We start from the raw sequence: 21,653 nt of genomic DNA, 5'->3' as shown, positions 1-21,653 counted from the left end.
GTAGTGTTTTTGAAAATCTTTAGGAATTGTTTGGTGCATTTACCATGGGGCACCCACCCAGAGCCTCTGGCATTTTCTCACTCTGCTGGCATCAAAACCAATTTAAGGCAAAATAGAGATATGGAGACTTTTCCATCCTCCTTTGCATCAATTTGTCTTTGTTGGCAATGGCAACCCTAGGCCTGCAAGCACTCTCAGGGTGACTTCATGCCTCCAGACTGGCATGGCATCACTAGCCCTGGCTGCTTGCTCCTGTTCAGCAAGAGCATCCCTATGGAAGCTGCCTGGGTGATTTTGGATCAGCCGCAGACTTTCTGCCTAATCTACCTTACAGCGTTGCTGTAATGATCGCAAAGCCTAAGAGAATGAAGTAAGCTGCTTTGCTCCCTGCTAATGAGAAAGACAGAATTTTGCCTAGAAAGAGGCTGCTGAGAGGGGAGGAGATAAAGTTGCCAGCTTTAGGTATGGAAATTCCTGGAAATTTGAGGAGTGGAGCCCGGAGAGGGGACCTCAGACAGGTACAGTCTACCCTCCAAAGCAGCCCTTTGCTCCTGGGGAACTACTGTTGCCAATCTTGGCCCAGCAGCCATCAAACCATTCTCTTCAACCCCCTGCTGTGCAGCTGACTCTCCCCCTAGGGTTACCAATCTCCAGGTGGGACCTGGAGATCTCCCGCTGTTACAATTGATCTCCAGATGACAGAGATCAGTTCCCCTGGATAAAATGGCTGCTTTGGAGGGTAGACCCTATGACATTATACCTGCTGAGTCCTTCCGCCCCCCTCCCCGCCCAATGCTGCCCTCCACAGGATCCACCCCCCAAATCTTCAGGTATTTCCTTCCTTAGAGCTGGCAACCCTACTTTCCCTAGTTTAGACCTGTGTGCACAAGTTTAAGCACCTTAGGATCTTGACACACAATAACAATTAAGCAAAGAGAGAGCATTGGCTCTACACATTGTTCCAGTGAATTGCTCGCCTTCTATGCATTTGTTCTCCATAGTTAGAACATCTAAAAAGGACTACAGTAGATGTGAATATTCAGATTGTCACCCATTTTCTTCTTCTAATTTCCAGTTGCAAAGATTATCATTGTTATTAGTTGCTTGTTATTTGCTTGAAAGAAGCTGGCTGAGAAGTTTCATTCTGATTCAATCTTTATAATTTTAAGGTATTTCTGTAAACAGATGTAATTTCCATTGGTCAGTAGGGCTTTTTCAGAGTGATAAACACCTTTCATGGTTTCATACACTTAACATTTAGAGTCAAGTACCATTTAAAGCCCATTTTAGCCCATGAGGGATTTCAAAGTGACACTTTTTGTAGAACAGTGACAAGATTAATTTCTGCTTCCCCCTTCCTCGCCTTCAATAACTTCCAGCATTCTCACATATATTTTACCACTACTATATCAGGTAAACACTTTAATGATAAAACATAGATCTGAGTCAGCCAAACATGACTTGAGAGTTACATTAAGTTTGACCTAAAATCTTCTGAGATGTAAAAATAGATTCCTTTTTCAGCTAAGTTATTTATATCTTCTTTTCTATGGCCTTAGCATGTGTTATTTGGGTTATAGAAATCTAATGTTTACAGTTAGTCCTAGCACCGAACAGGGATGAACAGATCATTTAAAAGGAGGATAAAAAGAGAAAAGGAGAAAGATGAAAGAAATTAAAACAAATCCAATAACTCATACGAAACAAAATCAAAGAAAAAAAGAAAAAAAGAAAAAGTGGAAATTAAGGTGAAATTTATTGCAACAATTACACATAAGTACTCCATCAAGTTTCATAAAGCTCCAAAAATTTAGTCCAAGTGCCACTGAACTTCATTCCTGCATTCCATCTATTAAACATTACTTTTCCTTCACTGCTAAATCTAATAATTCCTCCGTCCAGGTTTCTATGTGTGCCGAAGTGACAGCTTCCCAGGGTTGAAACATATCACATTTGGAAATAACATCATCTCTTAAAATTCATAGGTTTTGGTCAAATAATATTTCCTTTTTTTTTTTTTTTTTTAAATTTTATTTTCTCAGGAATACAACATATAAAACATTTCATTCTATCAATTGTCTACCCCATTCCCAGTTCCTCCCCTCCCTCCAATGGCTTCCCACAATGCTTCCACCCCTGCTCCAAATTACTTCATATCATCAACATTATCAGTTTCTCATCATTACAATCTAAAGATAACATCATTTGACTTAATATTGATCTAAACATATTAAGTTTTGTTTCACATCCCAGTTCTTTTCCAGATAAATTTTAAAGTCATTCCATTCTCCAAAAAACTCATCATCTTCTTTGTTAATTCAGTTTTTTTGTAATCTTATCCATTTGTGCCATGAACAGAACTTTTTGTATCCATTCTTCAACCTCTGGTACCTTTTCTGTCTTCCAAAACTGAGCATAAATCATTCTCGCTGTCACTATCAGGTACCAGAGTAAAGTTTTTTTAGTCGTATTGACTTCTTCCATTTTGAGTCCCAAAAGCAGAATTTCCGGTGCTTTTTTAAAAGAACATTTCAGTATTTTTTGCATTTCATTGTGGACTTTTGTCCAAAAGTCTACAGCTTTCTCACAAGTCCACCACATATGATAAAATGAGCCCTCATGCCTCTTACATTTCCAGCATTTGTTTGACATATTTTGATTCATATTTGCAATTTTCTTAGGTGTCATGTACCACCTATACATCATCTTATAACAATTTTCTTTAACATTAGTACATGTCGAGATCTTAATAGAATTTTTCCACAAATATTCCCAGGTTTCCATAGCCACTTCCTTATTCATATTAATAGCCCATTTTAACATTTGTTCTTTAACAGTTTCATCTTCAGTATACCATTTTAACAACACCTTATACATTTTAGAAATATTTTTTCCTCCTCCACTCTCCCAAACCTTTTCAATTTCATTTTTTTCCTCTCTAAAACCATAGTTTTTTTTGTCAGATCTAAAAAGATCATAAATCTGCATATATTTCAACCACTCATATTCATATTCAATTTCATTCTGCTTTTTCATTACCCACTCTGTTCCCTCTTTTTTAATTAAATCTCTATATGGCAACCAGTCTCTACCTCGCTGTCTTGAGTAAGATATCAACACTTCTACTGGTACAATCCACAATGGTCTTAAGTCACTCTGGTACTTCTTATATCTTGTCCATACCATATACAAAGCTTTTCTCACCAAGTGAAGTTTAAAAAAACTGTCCATTTTTATCTTGTCATACCATAAATATGCATGCCAGCCAAATCTACAATCATGCCCTTCCAACCCCAACAATCTGTCATTTTCAAGCTTCACCCATTGATCCATCCATGTTAGACAAACCGCTTCATAATATAGTCTAAGATTTGGCATTTGTAGACCTCCTCTTTCTTTGGCATCACAAAGTATTTTCATTTTGATCCTTGGTTTCTTGCCTGCCCAAACAAATTTTGACAACTCTTGTTGCCACTTGGCCAACAAATCCGTTTTATGCAGAATTGGTATTGTTTGGAACAGGAACATCAAACGTGGTAGGACATTCATTTTTATAACTGATATTCTTCCCATCAGTGATAAGTTCATTTTATCCCATTTCTTAAAATCTTGAGTCAGCTTAGTCCATAATTTCTCATAATTATTCTTATATAGGTCTATATTTTTTGCCGTTAATTCAATTCCAAGGTATTTTGTTTTTTTAACTACTTCACATTGTACCAGTTCTTGTAGTTCCACTTGTTTTTGTTTGATCATGTTTTTACATATAAGTTTTGTTTTATTCTTATTTACGTAAAAGCCGGCCAATTCTCCAAACTCCTTTATTTTTTGAAAAAGCAATGTCAATTTTTCTGTTGGGTTTTCCACCATAAACATTACATCGTCTGCAAATGCTCGATATTTGTATTGGTGTCCTTTATGTGTCAAGCCCTTTATTTCTTGATCGTACTGTATTTTTTGTAAAAGTATTTCCAATACCCAGATAAATAATAACGGTGATAACGGACAACCTTGCCTTGTTCCTTTCTGTACTTTGAAGTTATCTGTCAGTTCTTTATTCACATTTATTTTAGCTCTTTGTTCAGAATAGATAGCTTCAATACAATTTCTAAAATGTTGTCCCGCTTCAATCTTTTCCATCATCTGGTGCATAAAATTCCAATTAAGATTGTCAAAAGCTTTTTCTGCATCAACAAACAGAAAAGCTACTTCTTTTTCTGGGTGCTTTTCATAATATTCAATTGCGTCCATTACTATTCTTACATTGTCTCTAATCTGCCTTTTGGGTAAAAAGCCCGCTTGATCTTCAGAAATTACCGTTTGTAAATAGTTTTTCACCCTTTCTGCAATAATTTTTGCAAAGATTTTATAATCGTTGTTCAAAAGAGATATTGGCCTGTAGTTCTTTACATTTGTTGAATCTTGTCCTTCCTTTGGAATCAAAGAAATAATTGCTTCTTTCCATGAGTCCGGCACCTTTTTGTTTTCTCTTATTTCGTTGGTTAAAGCTTCCAGGACCGGGGAAATTTCTTCTTTCATCTTTTTGTAGAATTTCGCTGTAAATCCGTCCGGCCCAGGCGCCTTCCCCAACTTTGTCTCTTCTATTGCCTTCATCACTTCTTCTTTTTGAATTGGACCATTTAATAAATCTTTGTATTCCTTACTTATTTTTGGTAGTGGAATCTCCTTTAAATATGTTTTAATCTTCTCAAGATCAACTCTAGTTGTTTGGAATAGTTTAGCATAATACTTGAAGAAACATCTCTTTATTCCATTAGGATCAACGAACTCTTTTCCATCTTCTATTATTTTGGTTATCATTCTTCTCTCTCTTCTAGCCTTAAGTTGCCAAGCTAAGTATTTTCCCGGTTTGTTCGCCCCTTCAAAAGATTTCTGTTGTAACTTCTTTAAATTCCAATACATTTCCTGATTCCAAGTCTCATTCAGTTGTTCCTTCAGCAACTTTAATTCTTTAATAATTTGCTTTTTTCCAGGCTTCTTTTTTAATTCCTTTTCTTTCTGAGCAATTTTTTCTAACACTTCTGTTTGTTTTTGAAGTTTTTCCTTTTTTTGCTTCACGTTTTGCGAGATGAGAATTCCTCTCATCACCGCTTTATAAGCATCCCATACAATCTGTATCGGTGTTTCTTTATTTAAATTTTGTTGAAAGAATTGTTTCGTTTCTTCCTTTAACATCTCAATTACCGTTTTCTTATCCAACAAGTCTTCATTAATCCTCCACAGAAAGGGTTTTTTCCTTTCTGTGGAACTCCATACCACCGGATTGTGATCTGAATTACATCTTGGCAAAATTTCAGTCTTATGTGTTTTCATTGATAATTCTTCAGACATCCAAATCATATCAATTCTGGAAAAAGAGCAATGTCTATTGGAATAAAAAGTAAAGTCTTTCTGCATCGGGTTCCATTTCCTCCAAACATCTTCTAATTTTTCTTGCTTAACTAATTCAAAAAAATTCTTTGGCAATTTTCCGCTGAATTCGTTGTCCTTTTGTGGTTTTCTGTCTAGACGATCTATTGTCCCATTAAAGTCTCCGGCCATAATAACTTGCTCATAAGTCAATTGTTGTAATTGGTCAGTTATATCCTTAAAAAATTTTTCCTTTGCTCCATTGGGTGCGTACACGTTGATCAACAATGTTTTTTTCTGCTGAATCATTAATTCCACACCCACGTATCTGCCATCTATGTCCTTAAAAATTTCTGTAGGTTGTAACTCCTTCTTCACATATGTCACAACTCCTTTTTTCTTGTTTGAGGCCGCAGAACAAAATTCAATTCCAAATAAAGCATTCTTTAAATATTTTATATCCTGTTTTCTAATATGTGTTTCTTGCAAGCATATCACGTTGCATTTCTGTTTCTGTATCCAATGATTGATTCTTTTCCTCTTGTTTGGTGAATTTAATCCATTAACATTCCATGACAACAATTTGTACTCCATTATGCGTTTTATTTTAAAGTTCTCCAAAGACGTCCGCATTGTCCGCCTTAAATTTATAAAAGTCCATCATCGATCTGATCTGAATCCTCCCACCTTGATACGTAAAGGATAAACCTTGTGGAATCTCCCATCTATATCTGATGCTCAAAGCTCTGAGTTTGTCCGCCAAGGATTTATACCTTTTCCTGTCTTGCAGTATTGTTCTTGGGAGTTCTCTCATCACCATAATTTTGTTTCCCTCTATTACAAAAGGGACGTTGAATTGCTTCTTGAATATCTCCTCTGTTATTGATCTTGTTACAAATTGTACAATTACATCCCTTGGTAAATTCTTCTTTTCTGCAATTCTGGAGTTCACTCTATAAATCAAATCAAAGTCTGAGTCCATTGACCCTTCCTCCTCGCCCAGAAAAGCCGTTATCACTTCCATCATTTTTTCTTTTAAGTTCTCATTCTCTGTTTCCTTAATGCCTCTGAATCTCAGATGAGTCTGCATCCTTCTGAACTCCATCATTGTCTCTGATCTTGTAATTTGTCAGGCCCGTCCGTTCGAATAAAACTCACTTCCGGTCCGGCAACTTAAGGAGCTCCACCTTCATCCTCTTCGCTATTGCCCATCTAGGATTTCAACTTCCTGCCTGTTCCACACGGACCTCTTTCTTTAAAACACCAGCCTCTTCTTCCCACGATATTGTTCATTAGTTTCGGTTTTGGAGTTGCGCACACGGCTCAATCTTCACCACAGGAATGGTAAACAATATACGTTTTTACAGTTTTAAAGCCTTCAATCAACTTTTATTCTCTCCGGAATCAGATTTCTGGGATTTAATATTCATTATCCGCTCAACCGCTTATTTCAAATTGACTCAAGACTCAGTTCAGGTAAGCGGCACGTTTAAAGTTATCTAGCACGTTCAAAACGGGTTTCGCATTGCTTCTTTCACTCACAGTTGTTGTCCTTCTTCAAAGAGGTCGGCTGACGAAGAATTTATGCCGGTAATCCGGCTCGATCGGCCACTATAGAGTTGCTTGGCACTTGCCGTCTTCGTGGGAGGAGGTCAAAGCCTGATTCAGCTTTTTCCGAAGCTGCTTCACGCCAACCTCACACTCCCTCTTGGGCGCCGCTGCCTGCTTGTCCCCCCCCTCGCTGGGGAGTGATGCGTTGGGCTGTATGTTGCCCAAACTGTCAAAAGTGGCCGTCGCTCGCTTCGCACGATCGCGAAACGCTTCAGTCCTCCATCTTAGCTCGACCGGAAGCCCGGTCAAATAATATTTCCCACATGGAAGGCACATGGCTAGGGCTGTTAGCCCCTTCCCTGGGGTGGGGGATTCCCTGTCTCCAGCCACTGCCTGGCTGATGAATGGGGGAATGGCCAGAAAAAACGGAGGGGAGCTGCATCCTGATGCACCATAAATTATGTCAGTAAGTCATTGGTACTGCTGAGGGTGCTCTGGTATTGAAGAAAACTCTACAATAAAGAAAGATTCAGAGGGTAGTCAAGTTGGTCTTCGATAGAGCAGTTAGATTTGAGTGCAGTGGTACCTTTGGGGTACAGCCTTGTAGCTAGACATTTTTTCATGGGGGGGCCCAAATGGGGCATCTTGGTGGGAGAGAGGGAGGGGAGAGAGGCGCTATGGCTGACTGCACAGGGAGAAAAGGTGCGGGCCAACAACCTGTCAAAGCCTCAAATAAAGTGTAAAAACCTCATGGAATTATTCCTCTGTATAGAAGTTGCAATATTAGGTGTAAAGATGACTGTTTGGTAGCTTTGACAACAGAATTCTGCTATTCCGCATTCCATTTTAGACACTCTGAGTGTGGTCCCAATTCTGAGAAGGGAGAGAACTATAAAAATCTATATATTCCATTGTATCAAAAAAGGTTAACATTTCCATAGGCTTCTAAACAATTAAGGCACCAGAGCTAAATCTGGCATTAAAATAGTGTTTTAATGGTATAGATTGCCAAAATCTAATGAGAACAGATGAAATTCTGTCTGAAAGCTCTCAAATGGTTTAAATCTGTTGCATTTTGCTTTGTAAGACTCCCCACTTTTGGGAATCAAATGCAACATAATGACAGTTCAAAATTCACCAAACAGCTGCATTAGTTATGTAAGATTCAAAACGTACTACAGAAACAGAGTGTAAGCTGGAATCTATTCTCAGAATTTACTGATTTTAAAAGGCAGTGAGGTTTAAAAGTTTGAGTGGAAATAAAACACCACAAAACAGCAGTGAATATATTTCCACGATATAGAAATTATTATCTTCTTTAACCACTTGACCAGTCACATGAAGCTGCCTTATACTGAATCAGACCATAAGTCCATCGAAGTCAGTATTGTCAACTCAGACTAGCAGTGGCTCTCCAAGGTCTCAAGCAGTGGTTGTTCACATCACATCACATCACCTCTACCTCTTCTCCTTTTAGCTGGAGATGCTGGGGATTGAACCTGGGATGATCTTCATGAAAAGCTGTCAAAGCCAGTCAGGAAGCAGCAATAACTTTTAAAATCAGTGTATAGGAGGACAGCTGCCTGCTGCTGACTGGGTGAAAGTCAACTTGTAACAAAGAATCCCAAATGGCTGAACAGAGCTATGGTTCAAAAATTCAAGTGTGGAGAAACTCTGTAACCATCTACCTGATTCACTCTAATGTTTCGCTTAAGCCATAAATAAAATTTAACTTTTTTTTAACCATGTGGGCTAGATGTGCATAGTCTCAGGGAAAGCACACACAAACACACATACAAACCAAGATCTTGATTTATATAAATATACATGTTTTTGTTCAGCCGGACAGTTGAGTCTGACTCTTTGCGACCCCATGGACCACATCACACCAGGCACTCCTGTTCTCTGTCATCCTCTGGAGTTTGCTTAATTTCATTTTCATTGCATCGATAACACTGAGGAATTTCACATTATCCTTTTTAACCCGTTTTGAAGCCGTTTTTGATCCATCATGAAGTAAACCAGTATAGGGCTACCATTTCACACATGGCTTTCCCCTTCCGGTACAGAGCTGGATCTGAAGTGGTTTGCCATTTCAGAGTGCACCGCTTTCCCCCCTCCATTTTCCGCCCGTGCAGGCGATCTCCAGCTTTTTTTGTTTACGTTTGCTTTAGAGCACTATAGTGCTATAACACAACACTCCAGGCATTCCAATGGGGTTGATATAATGCTGTTGCGTTATAGCATTATACCGTTATAGCACTATAGTGCTAAAAAGCTAACGTTAAAAAAAGCCGGAGATCACCCGCGCTGGTGAAAAATAGCGGGAAAAAGCGCATCGGAACTGGGAGAGGAAACTGAAGACTACTTGGTGTCAGGTCCCACAGCAATTCAACAGAGTACACACTTATAGAAAGGGATTACTTTATTGAAGCCATGAGTCACTGAACAGAATCACTGTTCAGAATAACGCTAGCTCATTGAGCTGGGAAGGTTAAAGCAAATTCATAATCGATACAGCCACTAGACATGGTTCCTGCTCGTGCCCAAAAAACAGTTTACGCGCCCAAAACCCCTGGGAAAGCAATGGCAACTGTGTTATCACTACAAAACGCTTCCCACAGTTTCTACTCATTAAAACCAAAGCAAAGCAGACTTCTTCTCTTAACCACCTGTGACCTTGGAAATGATAATGTTACAGCAGGCATGGCTGGCGTAGACTAACAAGAATGCAACCACTATGAATATATGCGCATGGTTATATGAGCGGACGTCTGGGGGGGGGATACAGAGATAGGTACATTGCCGAACTCAGGTACCGGAATGCATACAGGAATAAAAAGAACCTTTGGCAGCTTGCTGACACTTGGAAGCAGTTGACAGGTAAAACGCTTCAGCCCCATTTCCTGAATGGGACAGAAGCGTTTGTGTGTGAAATTACAAATATATTCCGGTAGGGAACCGGTTATAAAACGGTTCTGTCTGAAATGACAGACCAGGAACCGTTCCTCTTCTGGATTATATCATCTGTCTGAAATTCCTCATTGTCTAACCATCTCATCCTTTGCTGTCCCCTTCTTCTTTTACCTTCAGTCTTTCCCAGCATCAGGGTCTTCTCCAGTGAGTGCTCCCTTCTCATTTGATGGTCAAAGTATTTGAGCTTCAGCTTCAGTATCTGGCCTTCCAGGGAACAGTCAGGGTTGATTTCTTTTAGGATTGACTGATTTGATCTCCTTGCAGTCCAAGGGACTCTCAAGGGTCTTCTCCAGCACCATAATATACATAAGAATATGATTAAATGGTAGCAGCGTGTGACTGAAGTAGCACTTGAATTCTAATAGCTCTGTAGTGTGAGTGAGGGGTGATTGTTAAAGGAGTCTGTGCTACCCTGTCTGGTGGTGTCCCTGTGAATGAAAGAGAGGTGACTGTGTGTGAAAGGTAAGAAGGGTGGGTGAATTGTTACTGCCTGACCTATCTGTAACCCCGAACCTGTGTGACAGAGGTTGTGGAGGGTGGAAGAGTCTGAGTGAAAGAGTAGGGGAGGTCACATTTTAAATGCTTTATCTGTCATGGACAGAATTAGGTCAATCTAGTAATGGAAATACTTTTCTTTGACAGATTATCAAACAAATTATTCAAAAGCAGTACTAACAGACCACAGAACTGAAAAAATGGTAGACAAAAAAATCATATAACACAACAAAGAAGTTTAAAAACCAAGATGATTAATTCTACTGCTAACCTAATTGCAGTTGACTTTTATGTTCCAATCACAGAATGAATGAGTTTCTACAGTCATTGCATGAGTATACGAATCCTGTTTTCAAAGGACTGCTGTTTTCTAAGATTCTAAGATTGCTGTGGAGATTCATTAAAAAAAAAAACCTCTGCAGATTTGTAGATATTTCCATCTTAAGGTGCCTTAATTATCACATATTTTCCATATTTACTTAAAAGGATGACTCTGAATGTAAGAAAATCCCTAAAGTGATATACAAAAGTATTTTATTAACTGATGGCATTCCCGGAAAAAATGTAGTGTTGCATTTGAGTAAATGGTATACAACCGCTCAGAAAATGAACAATTCATAAAGATAATCACATTTAATGTGTACCTGTATTTTTGTGTATCCTCATTTATATTTCTCACAGAGACTGGTTGGGATTCAAAGGCCTATTCTGAGAGATCTGTGTATGCAAGGCAGGGGGATGGAGGCTTCTGAGGCCCCAGGTTCTGATTGCAAGCTCCCTGTGCCACCTGACAAGTTGATCATGAAACTCCAGGTTTCAAGAATGTGAGGGCCTATAGTTATTAAAAAATCCCTAAGAAGTCATAATGATATGGCCTTGACAAGAAAGAGCTGGCCTTGCTCTGCAGGGTTCTTGGGATCCCAGACAATGCACTTATCCAAACAGCTAGGATTTTGATAGAGAACTGTGATCCTACTTTATATAGCAATTACTGTATCAATTGCTACACTCAGCTATGATATCATTTTAAAATAAAGAGTCCTCTGAGTTTGCATCTCAGCTGTCACAAGAAATGGGATTTTAAACTATGACAGCTGAGCTTTAACTGATTAAAATAAGTCTTTATAATTAGAATGTTAATAAGGGAAATGCTGGCTAGAAAAGGCTTCGCTACTATTAAAACTGGGCATGTAGGGCAATTTCATTTGCTTATACTTGGCACTCAATGGACATCCCCTGAAAGATACAGCCAAACTATTAGTTTAATACTTCATCCCATTAACACTGATTTTAAAACCAATTTAACAGTGCAATCAACCACAAATTAGAACCAATTATGAATGAAACATGATAACTTAGGAAACACATATTTTACATTTATAGGCTGGATAATCACATTAAAGAGACAACGAATGAAGTGAAAAATGCACAAGACAAATCCATAGTAATTTATAACATTGTTTACTCTAAAGAATTGTGTTTGACTCTTGGGATGAATGGAATATAAACCCATAGATTTCATGGAGGAACTGGGAGTGAGTGAGCAGGCAGGGAGCTGCAAGCCAGCCAGGCAGCCATTCTGCCAAACACGTTGCCCTCCCTTGCTTTGCCTGGCCATGCGTGGAAAGAGCCCAGGAAGCGGTTGGTGCAGAGCAAAGTCTCCCTTCCCTGCCTGGCTCTCCATTCATAGCCCAGGCTGGCAGGAGCTCAATGGGCTGATTCCCTGTGAGAGAAGCAGCAGCTCCAGCCAGAGGAGGAGCAGCCTGCAACCACTTGCCTGCCTAGGCCTCAGCTTCAGCTCCAAGCCAGTCCTGCTCTGCAGCTGCGGCTCACCTTGCCAGCTCTGAGAATGTAACACCCTCCCCACGAGCCTCTCTCTAAACAGGTGCTCTGCCACAGCTGCACCTTCCAGCTAATCCAGACATGTGGCAATGAAGAACTGAGGAGCAGGGTAGCAGCAGCACAGCTGAGTAAATCAGGAAGGATGAGGAGCATTGCATGGAAGGAGCTGAGGCTCAGAGGCTGCAGTGCTAATCAGCCAGGAAATTGTGCTGTGGGCCAGTGTGGCTTGGCAGGCTCAATGTCAGTGCTGTGTAGAGCCTGCAAAAAAATAATAATCAAACCTCCAGAAATCAACAATCTAGGTGAGGGGGCAGGGCATATTTGGAAGGGGCCTCGCCCCAAGGGTCCCCTTGGCAGAGGGCCTGCATAGAAGAACAAAGCCTGCTGAGAAAAAAATCAGCATGTCTTCTGCAAAGGGAGGCCTGCTTCACCAGCCTTTGGAGTTTTTTTGACAAAGTGGTCACCTGGTAGACATTTGACAAGGTACCTCGCCAAACGCTCCTGAGTAAGATTAGCAGTCACAGGATAAGAGGATGGACACTTTTATGGATTGCTTAAATGACAAGAAGCAGAGAGTAGTAATAAACAGACAGTTTTCTCAATGGAGGGAAATAAGCAGTATGATCACAGAAGGATCAGTACTGGGTGCCATTCTTATTTAATTTGTCCATAAATGATCTGGAATGGGAGATGAGTAGTGTAGTGGGCAAGGGTACAGATGACACAACATTATTCAGGATGGTGAAAACCAAGGCCAAATTTGAAGATCTGCAGGAGGATCTTCACAGTTTGGGTGAGTGGGCAACAGTGTGGTGGTTGGAGTTCAATGTAGGTAATTGTAAGGTGATGCACACTGGAACAAACAATCCCAAATTTAAGTACAAGCTAATGTGCTTTGAACTTGCTGAGACAGAGGGGCAAAGAGACCTTGGGGTTGTAGTGGATAGCTCAATGAAAATGTGAGTGCAGTGTGCGGCACTGTTGTAAAAGGCAAACTCTCTGTTTAGGATTATTACAAAAGGGATAGAAAATGTTACAGCCAGTATTATAATGTCCATGTATAGACAGCCTCATTTGGAATACTATTTGCAGTTCTGGGTCACTGTATCTCAAAAGGACACTGTAGAGCTGAAAAAAAGTACAGAAGAAGCCAACCAAGATGACTTAAAGGCATGGAGCACCTTTCCTAGGAGGAAAGGCAGAAGAGTCTGGGACTTTTCAGTTTAGAAAAGGGATGACTAAAGGGATATATGATAGAGTTTTATAAAATTATATACTGGGTAGAGACAGTAGAGAGAGTCTCCCTTTCCCAAATACTAGAGTGAAGTTGATGGGTAGTAGATTCAGGACAGACAAAAGGAAATATTTCTTTACTCAGTGAGTGTGGAATTTGCTTCCAGAGGATGTAGTGATAGCCACAAGCACAGATGGCTTCAAAAGGGCATTATTCATAGAGGAGAGGTCTATCAGTGGCTACTAGCAATGGAGACTAAAAAACCATTAAATACAGTGCCAGGAAGCAACATCTGGGGAATGCTTTAGCTTGTATGCCTTGCTGTTGACCCTCCACAGTAACAGGTTGGCTACTGTGCGAGACAGGATGCTGGAGTAGATGAATCACTGATCTGATTCTGGAGGACTCTTTTTTATGTTCCCATAGCTAGACAAGAGTGTAAGAAAACCTAGCAGGCTCAGATCCAGTGGGACAGTTATACCAAATGTGTGCCACTAGGCAAGCACTCCCCCAATGATACAGAAAATCCCAAATGACAGTACAGCCCTTATAGAGCTATCTTATACTAGGAGCAAAGCCCATTGTAGAACAAATACAATGAGTCCTAGAAAGCGGGGACCCAGGCGGCCCCATTCGCCCTGTCCTCCCCCCTCCCCAGCCCCCAGGATCGAGGGGTGATGGAATGCCCCATGACTGGTCTCCCGCCCAGGTGCATCCCGCAGCCTCTGGGCCACCTCCACCAGTCTCCAGCCTGGTGGCGCACCAGCCCCTGGCAGGTTGCAGGCCGACGGACAACCTGTAGACAGACTTGTGCGAGGATGACCATGGCAGTGGCAGGATTGGGCTTGCCTGATGACCCCCACCCATTGCAGCGTCCAGGCTGCCTGCTGCCCGGTTGCAGCCTAGCCAGCTACCTGTAGTCAGGCTCAGACAACTGCGATGGCAGGAGCGGCCTTGGCCTGAGCCCCCCGCCCACTGGAGCACCCAGCGTGCCCGTTGTCCAGTCACAGCCCGGCCAGCCACCTGTAGCTGGGCTCGGGCGAAGACGACCACGGTGGCGGAAGGAGCGGGCTCGGCCTGATGCCCCCCACCTGCTAGAACGCCTGGTGCACCCATTATCCAGTCACAGCCCAGCCGACCACCTGTAGCCAGGCTCAGGTGAAGACGACTGTGCCGCAGCCAGGAGTGGGCTTGGCCTGATGACCCCCTGCCCGCTGGAGCATCCAGCCCGTCTGTCAGCTTCGAGCAGACTGAGGCTGAGATACTGGGTGGCACTTCTGTGTGCAGGACAATGGCAAGGGAGGCAGGAACGCAGCCAGTGGAGACAGACTTCATAAGACACTTCATAAGAGACACTTCATAAGAGACACCAGGGAGCCAACTGATTCGAGAGCGTGTGGAATCTTCTGGAAAAGTCTCACACAAAAAGACAATTATATATAAGAAGAGATTCTAATACCAAAGTCAGGATATCTTTTGATACTTGAATCCAATGACTGGAGCAGTGAACAGGCAAGACAGATCTTTCTACAAACCTAAAAAGGGCCGTAGGTGTAAAGTACTGAGTTCGCACATGGAAACTTGGACTATGACATGCTAACTAGATGCATTTATTGTACTTCACAACAAGAGAACACACACGGCCTGGCAAGGCTACATACACTCCACCCAGGCACACCCACAGTTCCATTGGGGGGTTTGAATTTCCCTCCAATGTCCTATTGGAGGACTCAGGGTGGTCTAGGATCCATGGTCCCTATTGTGTTTGGAACCAAGCTAAGGACTGTGGCTGGAGCTTCTACTGGTGCCCGGTCTGGGTGCAGGCGGTCCAGTCGAGTCATCAGGTGATGGCTGAGAAGTAGCTCTGCTGGACTGCGCCCCGTAGTGGTGTGGGGTGTAGTTCGCTGGCCGAACAGAAAAGCTGCCAGCTAATAGTCCCAATCCGAGGAGTCCAGGTGGTGGAGGGCGTCCTTCATTGTCCGGACCATGCATTCTGCCTGACCTTTGGTCGCGGGATGAAACGGGGCCGGCCGGACATGGCGGATACTGTAATATCTCGTGAAGTCCTGGAACTCACTTGAGGTAAATGCCGTCCCGTTGTCCATGACCAGCGTGTCAGGGATTCCCTGGGTGCTGAGTATCCACCACATTGCCAGGATGGCCGCCTTCGATGATGTGGAGGGTACTGGAACTACCTCCAGCCACTTACTGCAGGAGTCTACAAGTATAATGAAAAGCTGCCCCTGGAAAGGTCCAGCAAAATCCAAGTGTAACCTGGACCAGGGGCGGTGAGAGGCTTCCCAGGCCCTTTCCAGGGCTCGAGGTGGTTCTGACTGAGAGGCTTGGCATGGCTGACACTTCTTTACTACGTCCTTAATGTCTTTGTCCAGCTCCGGCCACCAGACGTAACTCTGAGCCAAGGCTTTCATGTGCACCACCCCGGGATGCACCTCGTGAAGGGCGGCGAGGACCCGTTCCCGTAAGGGCTTAGGGATCATCACTCTGCTTCCCCACAGCACACAGCCCTTGTGGACAGATAGTTTGTCCTTCCAGGAAGCAAAGGGAGGAAAGTCCAGGTCCCCTTTGGCCTCGGGCCACCCCCTTACCACCCAGTCCAAGACCCGGCAGAGAACCTTGTCCTTGGAGGTGCAGCAAGCCACCTCTCTGATGTGGACCTGCTGATCTGGGAGGGACTCCAGGAGTGCGACCTGGTGTGTGGGAGCCAGAGCCGGGTCGCAGACTGGCAGCGGCAGTCGGCTCAGGGCGTCCGCATGGCCCATCGCCTTCCCCGGGCCATGAATGAGGGTGTAGGAGTACCCAGCCATGAAAATAGACCAGCACAGCACATGGGGGGAAATCATCTGAGGGGTTTGGCGGTCGGGGGCGAGGAGACCCAGCAGCGGCTTATGGTCCGTGAGGACCATGAACGGGGGGGCGCCCATACAGATAGTGGTGAAATTTCTTCCCCCCGCCACAATAGCCAACGCCTCTTTATCAATTTGCACGTAGTTGCACTCAGCCACCGACAGAGTCCGTGAATCCTAGGCAACCGGGACCTCACGGCTGTTTGGCAGCTGATGCCCCTGGACTGTCCCAACCCCGTAATGCGAAGCGTCACAAACCAGCACAACAGGGAGAGCCTTGTTGAAATGTGCTAGGACCGAATGTGACACCAGCACGTCCCTAACCACTTGGAACGCCACGGCTTGCAGCGGACCCCAGACACACGGTGCCGATTTGTCCAGGAGGCTGGAGCAGTTCAGCAACCACAGCTTTGAGGGGCAAAAACAAATGATAAAAGTTCAGGAGCCCCAGAAAAGCCTGCAGCTCCGGTTTGGACCGCGGAGGCGGTGCGTAAGTGATGGCTTTCACCTTATCCACGGTGGGGTGGATGCCAGAGGTGGCGACTGCGAAGCCCAGAAATTCAACTCAAGGGACCCCCAGCAGACACTTCTCCCACTTGACCTTGAGCCCGGCTGTGTTGAAGCGATGCAGCACAGCCCACAGCCGGTTGGCAAAAGACGAGTGGTCCGGGGAAGCGATCAGCACGTCGTCTAAAAATGGCTGAGCTCTGGGGATACCTTTTAGGAGTGAATCCATAAAAGATTGAAAAATACCCGGTGCGACTGAGACTCCGAACTGGAGGCGGTGTACCTTGAAAGCCCCCCTGTGCGTCGTGATAGTCTGGGCCTCGGCCATGGCGGCATTAACCGGCAATTGTTGATACACCTAAGCCAAGTCCAACTTGCCAAAAACCCCGGCCCCCACCAAAGCAGCCAACATATGGCTCATCACCGGCACCGGGTAAGCGTGTGCCTGCAGAGCCTTATTGAGCATGCATTTGTAATCAGCACAAATGCGCACGGCCCCATTCAGCTTCACCGGGGTGACTATGGGTGTTTCCCACCGGGCAGATGCCACAGGTTCTAAAACCCCTTGTTCCACCAGGCGATCCAGCTCAGCCTCAATCTTAGGCTTCATTGCCAGTGGCGGCAGCCTGTCCTTAATGCGAATGGGGCGCACAGCAGGGTCAAGGTCCAGAGAAATATGGGGCCCAGAGAAACATCCCAGGGTGCCATCGAAAATGCAGGGAAATTCAGCGCACACAGTGCCAAAATCCTGTGACCAGACCTGGTTGACCCCATTCAAAGATAGTCCCAAGGGCCCGAACCAGGAGAGGCCCAGCAGACTGGAAAGTCGCTCCTCCACCACCAGCAGGTCTAAATGGCCATCAAAGTCCTGGAACTGCACCCGGAACTTGCACCAGCCCCAGACCGCCACGGGGTTCTTATTAAAGTCCCGTAACGTGAAACCCCATGGCTTATGCAGGGGGGGCCCTTTGGGACATAGCTGGTGGAGTGTATCTGCGGAGATAATGGAGAACGTTGACCCTGTATCAATCTCCATGCTGCAGGGGGATTCCTCTAAGAGAACCGTAACATGCACTTTGTTGGGGCCATCCGGGGGAAAGTTACATACCAGGTGCTGCTGCTGGTGGGCCGAGAGGGAGTGGAGATTGATGAGCTGGTCTGTCGAGGTCTGGTGGGCTGAAGTCTTCGGGCGCTGTCCTTTGGAGCGGCAGACCCTGGAGATGTGCCCCGATTTGTTGCACATACTGCAAACGGCATTCCGGAACCGGCAAGACCTTCGTTCGTGGTCCTCCTCGCAGCTGGCATATGGGGCTGAGGTAGCCGAAGATGCTTTGCCTGAGTTGGAGGATGGCTGATGCGGGTGCTGGGATGGCCAATGGTGGACCTGTAGCACCTTGTCCTCGTCTGAGGCGTCAGAGCCGACAGTAGCTTGTGTGCGATGGACCGCCTGGGCATCGCGGTCGTGATGCAATTTTTCATAAGCGATGGCCTCTCTGATCGCCTTATCAATATCCAGGTCATCCTGGCTGATCAGTCTCCTCCAGAGCTTAGGCTCCCGTAGTCTCATGAGGAACTGGTTGAGGAGAGCTTCAGCCAGGTCAGAAAAGGAGCACCTGGTGGCCGCCCGATGTAGCGCTGCCAGGAAATCAGAGGCGGTCTCATCGGGGCCCTGGACTTTCACAAAAAAGTCAATTTGCTCCACAAATATAGTAGGTTTGGGAGCCAGGTGGTCAGTCAGCGCCATAACCAAAGAACTGTAAGACTCGTCTTTGGTCAACCGGGGCACTATCAAGTCTTTAAGCAAGAGATGGGCCTCCATACCTGGGTCCATCACATTGTGGATCGTGAAGTGGCTCTTGAGTGTCTCCAGCCAGGTTTTCCACTGCGAGGGTTGGGCGATATCGAAGGCAGGGAGACTCTCTGGTATGGCAGCCATCTTATGGTTCCACATGGAAGCGAATGGCGGAAACCGTGGGAACTGCAGGAACTAGCGAACGTAGAGAAGGAGCGGTGCGGTGCTGCTCTAGTGATCAGCGGTGCAATGCTCAGAGCTGGGAGCGGTGCGATGAGCGGTGCTTTCGAAGATGCGCACGGTGGTGGTGGTGATTTCGGCGCGGTGACTCAAGGCGATGCCCGGAACGTGGTCTCTGTTCAAGGGGAGATGAATCCCACCTTTGTTGCCAGTGAAAAGTACGTAGACGGACGAGTGATTTCAGCTTAGCGTACTTTATTAGATTAAGAACAAGACAACTCAAGCCGGCTCGCAGGCCGGCTTATATCCCCCGTGAATCCACCACCCAAAACACCCCCCACTTCCCAATAGGTCCAAAACTAGTGGCTGAGAGTCCCACAGGCTCTCAGCCTGGAGCCTAGCCCTCTGATTGGTGCGAGCTAGGATCCGTATCGTCCATTGTCTGTCGGAGCGAAGCTGCCCAAGCTGACCATGCGGTCTGGTCCTGATACACTACAGATTCTATGACAGAGATCAATTCCTCTGGAGAAAATGGCTGCTTTGGAGGATGGTCTCTATGGCATTATACCCTGCTGAAGTCACTTCACTCCCCAAAACTCACCTTTCTAAGGCTTTACCCCAAACTCTCCAGGAATTTCCCAACCTGGACTTGGCAACCGTAAGGGAAACTGATCTCTGTAGTAGGGAGATCTGTTGTGATTCCTGGGGAGTTGCCTCTGCCACTGATACTGTGTGGAAGGGAGACCAGGAGAGTTATGAGCAAAAAAGACAGCGAAAGAATGATGAGGTAGGGGTGGGGGGCAGAAAGAGAGAAATTCAGACCACAGAGGCATTACAGGAAAGTTGCTACACAAAAGAGTTCTTTGTAGGATGGCTGCAATTATATGACAAAGAAGAAATAAATGGGCCTTCACTTATTTGACAATCAGAGCTTGTTAATTCCTTGAGTTGTAAGCATGAAGGACATAAAAAAACACACCTCCTTATATCTGATTAATTTCATCAGGACCAAACTACATTTTACATATGAGATCAGTCTATGATCAGGTATTCTTCTGTTATCTTTAATATTATAAAACAACTACAAGGTACCTGGTTTGAACCAGGGCCATGAGGTGGTAGAAAAGGGAATGAACTGTGACTTTTCCCTGTAAAACTCACCCCTCAGAGCTCCTATTATATGCGGTAGAGAATAGAAGCAGACTGCACCTTTTCATGTTCTGTGCTCCCCATCCCATGTGCTGTATATATTTATACCCCACTGGAATTTGGTTTGGTGTAACGGATTTATTTATGAATTTATTTATGTCTTAATACCCCACTGGAATTTGATTTGGGGTAATGAATTTATTTATGTATTTCTTTATGTATTAATACCCCATTGGAATTTGGTTTGGGGTAATGAATACAGATCAAATACAATTTGTGTTTTCCACAGAACTGCCATGCTGTCTTAAACACCATTCATTTAATTTACCAAGGGAAGCAAATGCTGTCTGAAAAGTACTCGGAAATGTGGAGTGATTTCAGCATAGAGTACTTTATTAGATCAGGAACAAGACAAAGGAAACCCGCTCACAGGCCGGTTTATATGGGTCTTCCGGGAAGAACCCTCTGGCGGCTGCGTACGATTCCGATGTCAGTTCCATCTCGGGGGCCCTGTCTGGGTGTAGACGGTCCAGCCGGGAGGTTAGGCGACGACCCATCAGGAGCTCCGCCGGGCTGCAGCTGGTCTCGGTGTGCGGGGTCGTGCGTTGGCCGAACAGGAACACCGCCAGCTTGTAGTCCCAGTCCTTACTGTCGAACTTGCGCAGTGTTTCCTTGGTGGTGCGCACCATGCGCTCCGCCTGGCCGTTGGTTGCCGGGTGGAAGAGCGCTGACCGGACGTGTCGGATCCCACAGTACCTCGTGAAGTCCTGGAACTCGCTGGAGGTAAATGCTGTGCCGTTGTCGGTCACCAGGGTGTCTGGAAGGCCGTGGGAGCTAAAAATGTGGCGCATTGCTCTGATGGCGGCCTTCGAGGAGGTAGACGGTACGGGCACCACCTCTAGCCACTTACTGTAAGCGTCCACTAGAATGAAAAAGATTTGTCCCTGGAACGGCCCCGCAAAGTCCAAGTGTAGCCGGGACCAAGGTTTGTGGGAAGACTCCCAAGCACGATCGGGCGCTCGGGGCGGTGCGGGCCGGAACGCCTGGCAGGGTTGGCACAGTTTCACCAGTCTCTCAATGTCCTGATCGAGGCCGGGCCACCACACATAACTCCGAGCCAACGCCTTCATCCGCACCACTCCTGGGTGAGCCTCGTGCAATGCTGCAAGTACTCGGTCTCGGAGTGGGGAAGGGATTACCACCCGACCTCCCCACAGCACACAACCCTTGTGAGCAGACAGTTCGTCTTTGCGCGAGGCATAGGCCGCAAAGTCGGGTCCCGCCGAGGCCAACGGCCACCCCCTTCTCACCCAGTCCAGGACGCGGCAGAGGATAGGGTCCTTTTCGGTGCGCCGGGCCACCTCTTTCACGTGAACCGGCTGGTCGGGCAGCGTTTCCAGCAGCGCGATGTGATGGGCTGGGGCCGGGTCAGGCTCCGTTTCCGGCAGAGGCAGGCGGCTCAAGGCGTCCGCGTGGCCCATTGCCTTCCCGGGCCGGTGCAGGAGCCTGTAGTTGTAGCCCGCCAGGAAGACGGACCACCGGATCACTCGGGGCGAAGTCATCTGGGGGGTCTGGCGGTCCGGGGCGAGCAGACCCAGGAGAGGCTTATGGTCCGTGAGGACCGTGAAGGGCCGGCCGTAGAGGTAGTGGTGAATTTTTTCACCCCGGCCACTATAGCAAGAGCCTCCTTGTC

General features: G+C 45.2%; 1 protein-coding gene across 8 annotated transcripts in view; it reads right to left on the bottom strand.

Annotated features, from left to right (window-relative positions):
* PPFIA2 (protein tyrosine phosphatase, receptor type, f polypeptide (PTPRF), interacting protein (liprin), alpha 2) overlaps positions 1 to 21,653 on the bottom strand; it is a 414,803-nt gene that overhangs the window by 172,288 nt on the left and 220,862 nt on the right. For 3 of the 8 annotated variants that reach the window (XM_015413720.1, XM_015413718.1, XM_015413723.1), the window contains exon 3: positions 17,109 to 17,135. The exons of the other annotated variants lie outside the window; for them this stretch is intronic. In XM_015413720.1, coding sequence (XP_015269206.1) covers positions 17,109 to 17,135 — 27 coding nt within the window. The remainder of the gene's footprint in view (positions 1 to 17,108; positions 17,136 to 21,653) is intronic. 8 annotated transcript variants of the gene reach the window in all.

Source organism: Gekko japonicus, unplaced genomic scaffold, assembly GCF_001447785.1.
Source record: "Gekko japonicus isolate JY-2015 unplaced genomic scaffold, Gekko_japonicus_V1.1 scaffold649, whole genome shotgun sequence".
Classification (NCBI taxonomy): Eukaryota; Metazoa; Chordata; class Lepidosauria; order Squamata; family Gekkonidae; genus Gekko; species Gekko japonicus.
Note: the sequence above shows the minus strand (reverse complement) of the source record. Positions and strands in the feature narration are given on the sequence as shown.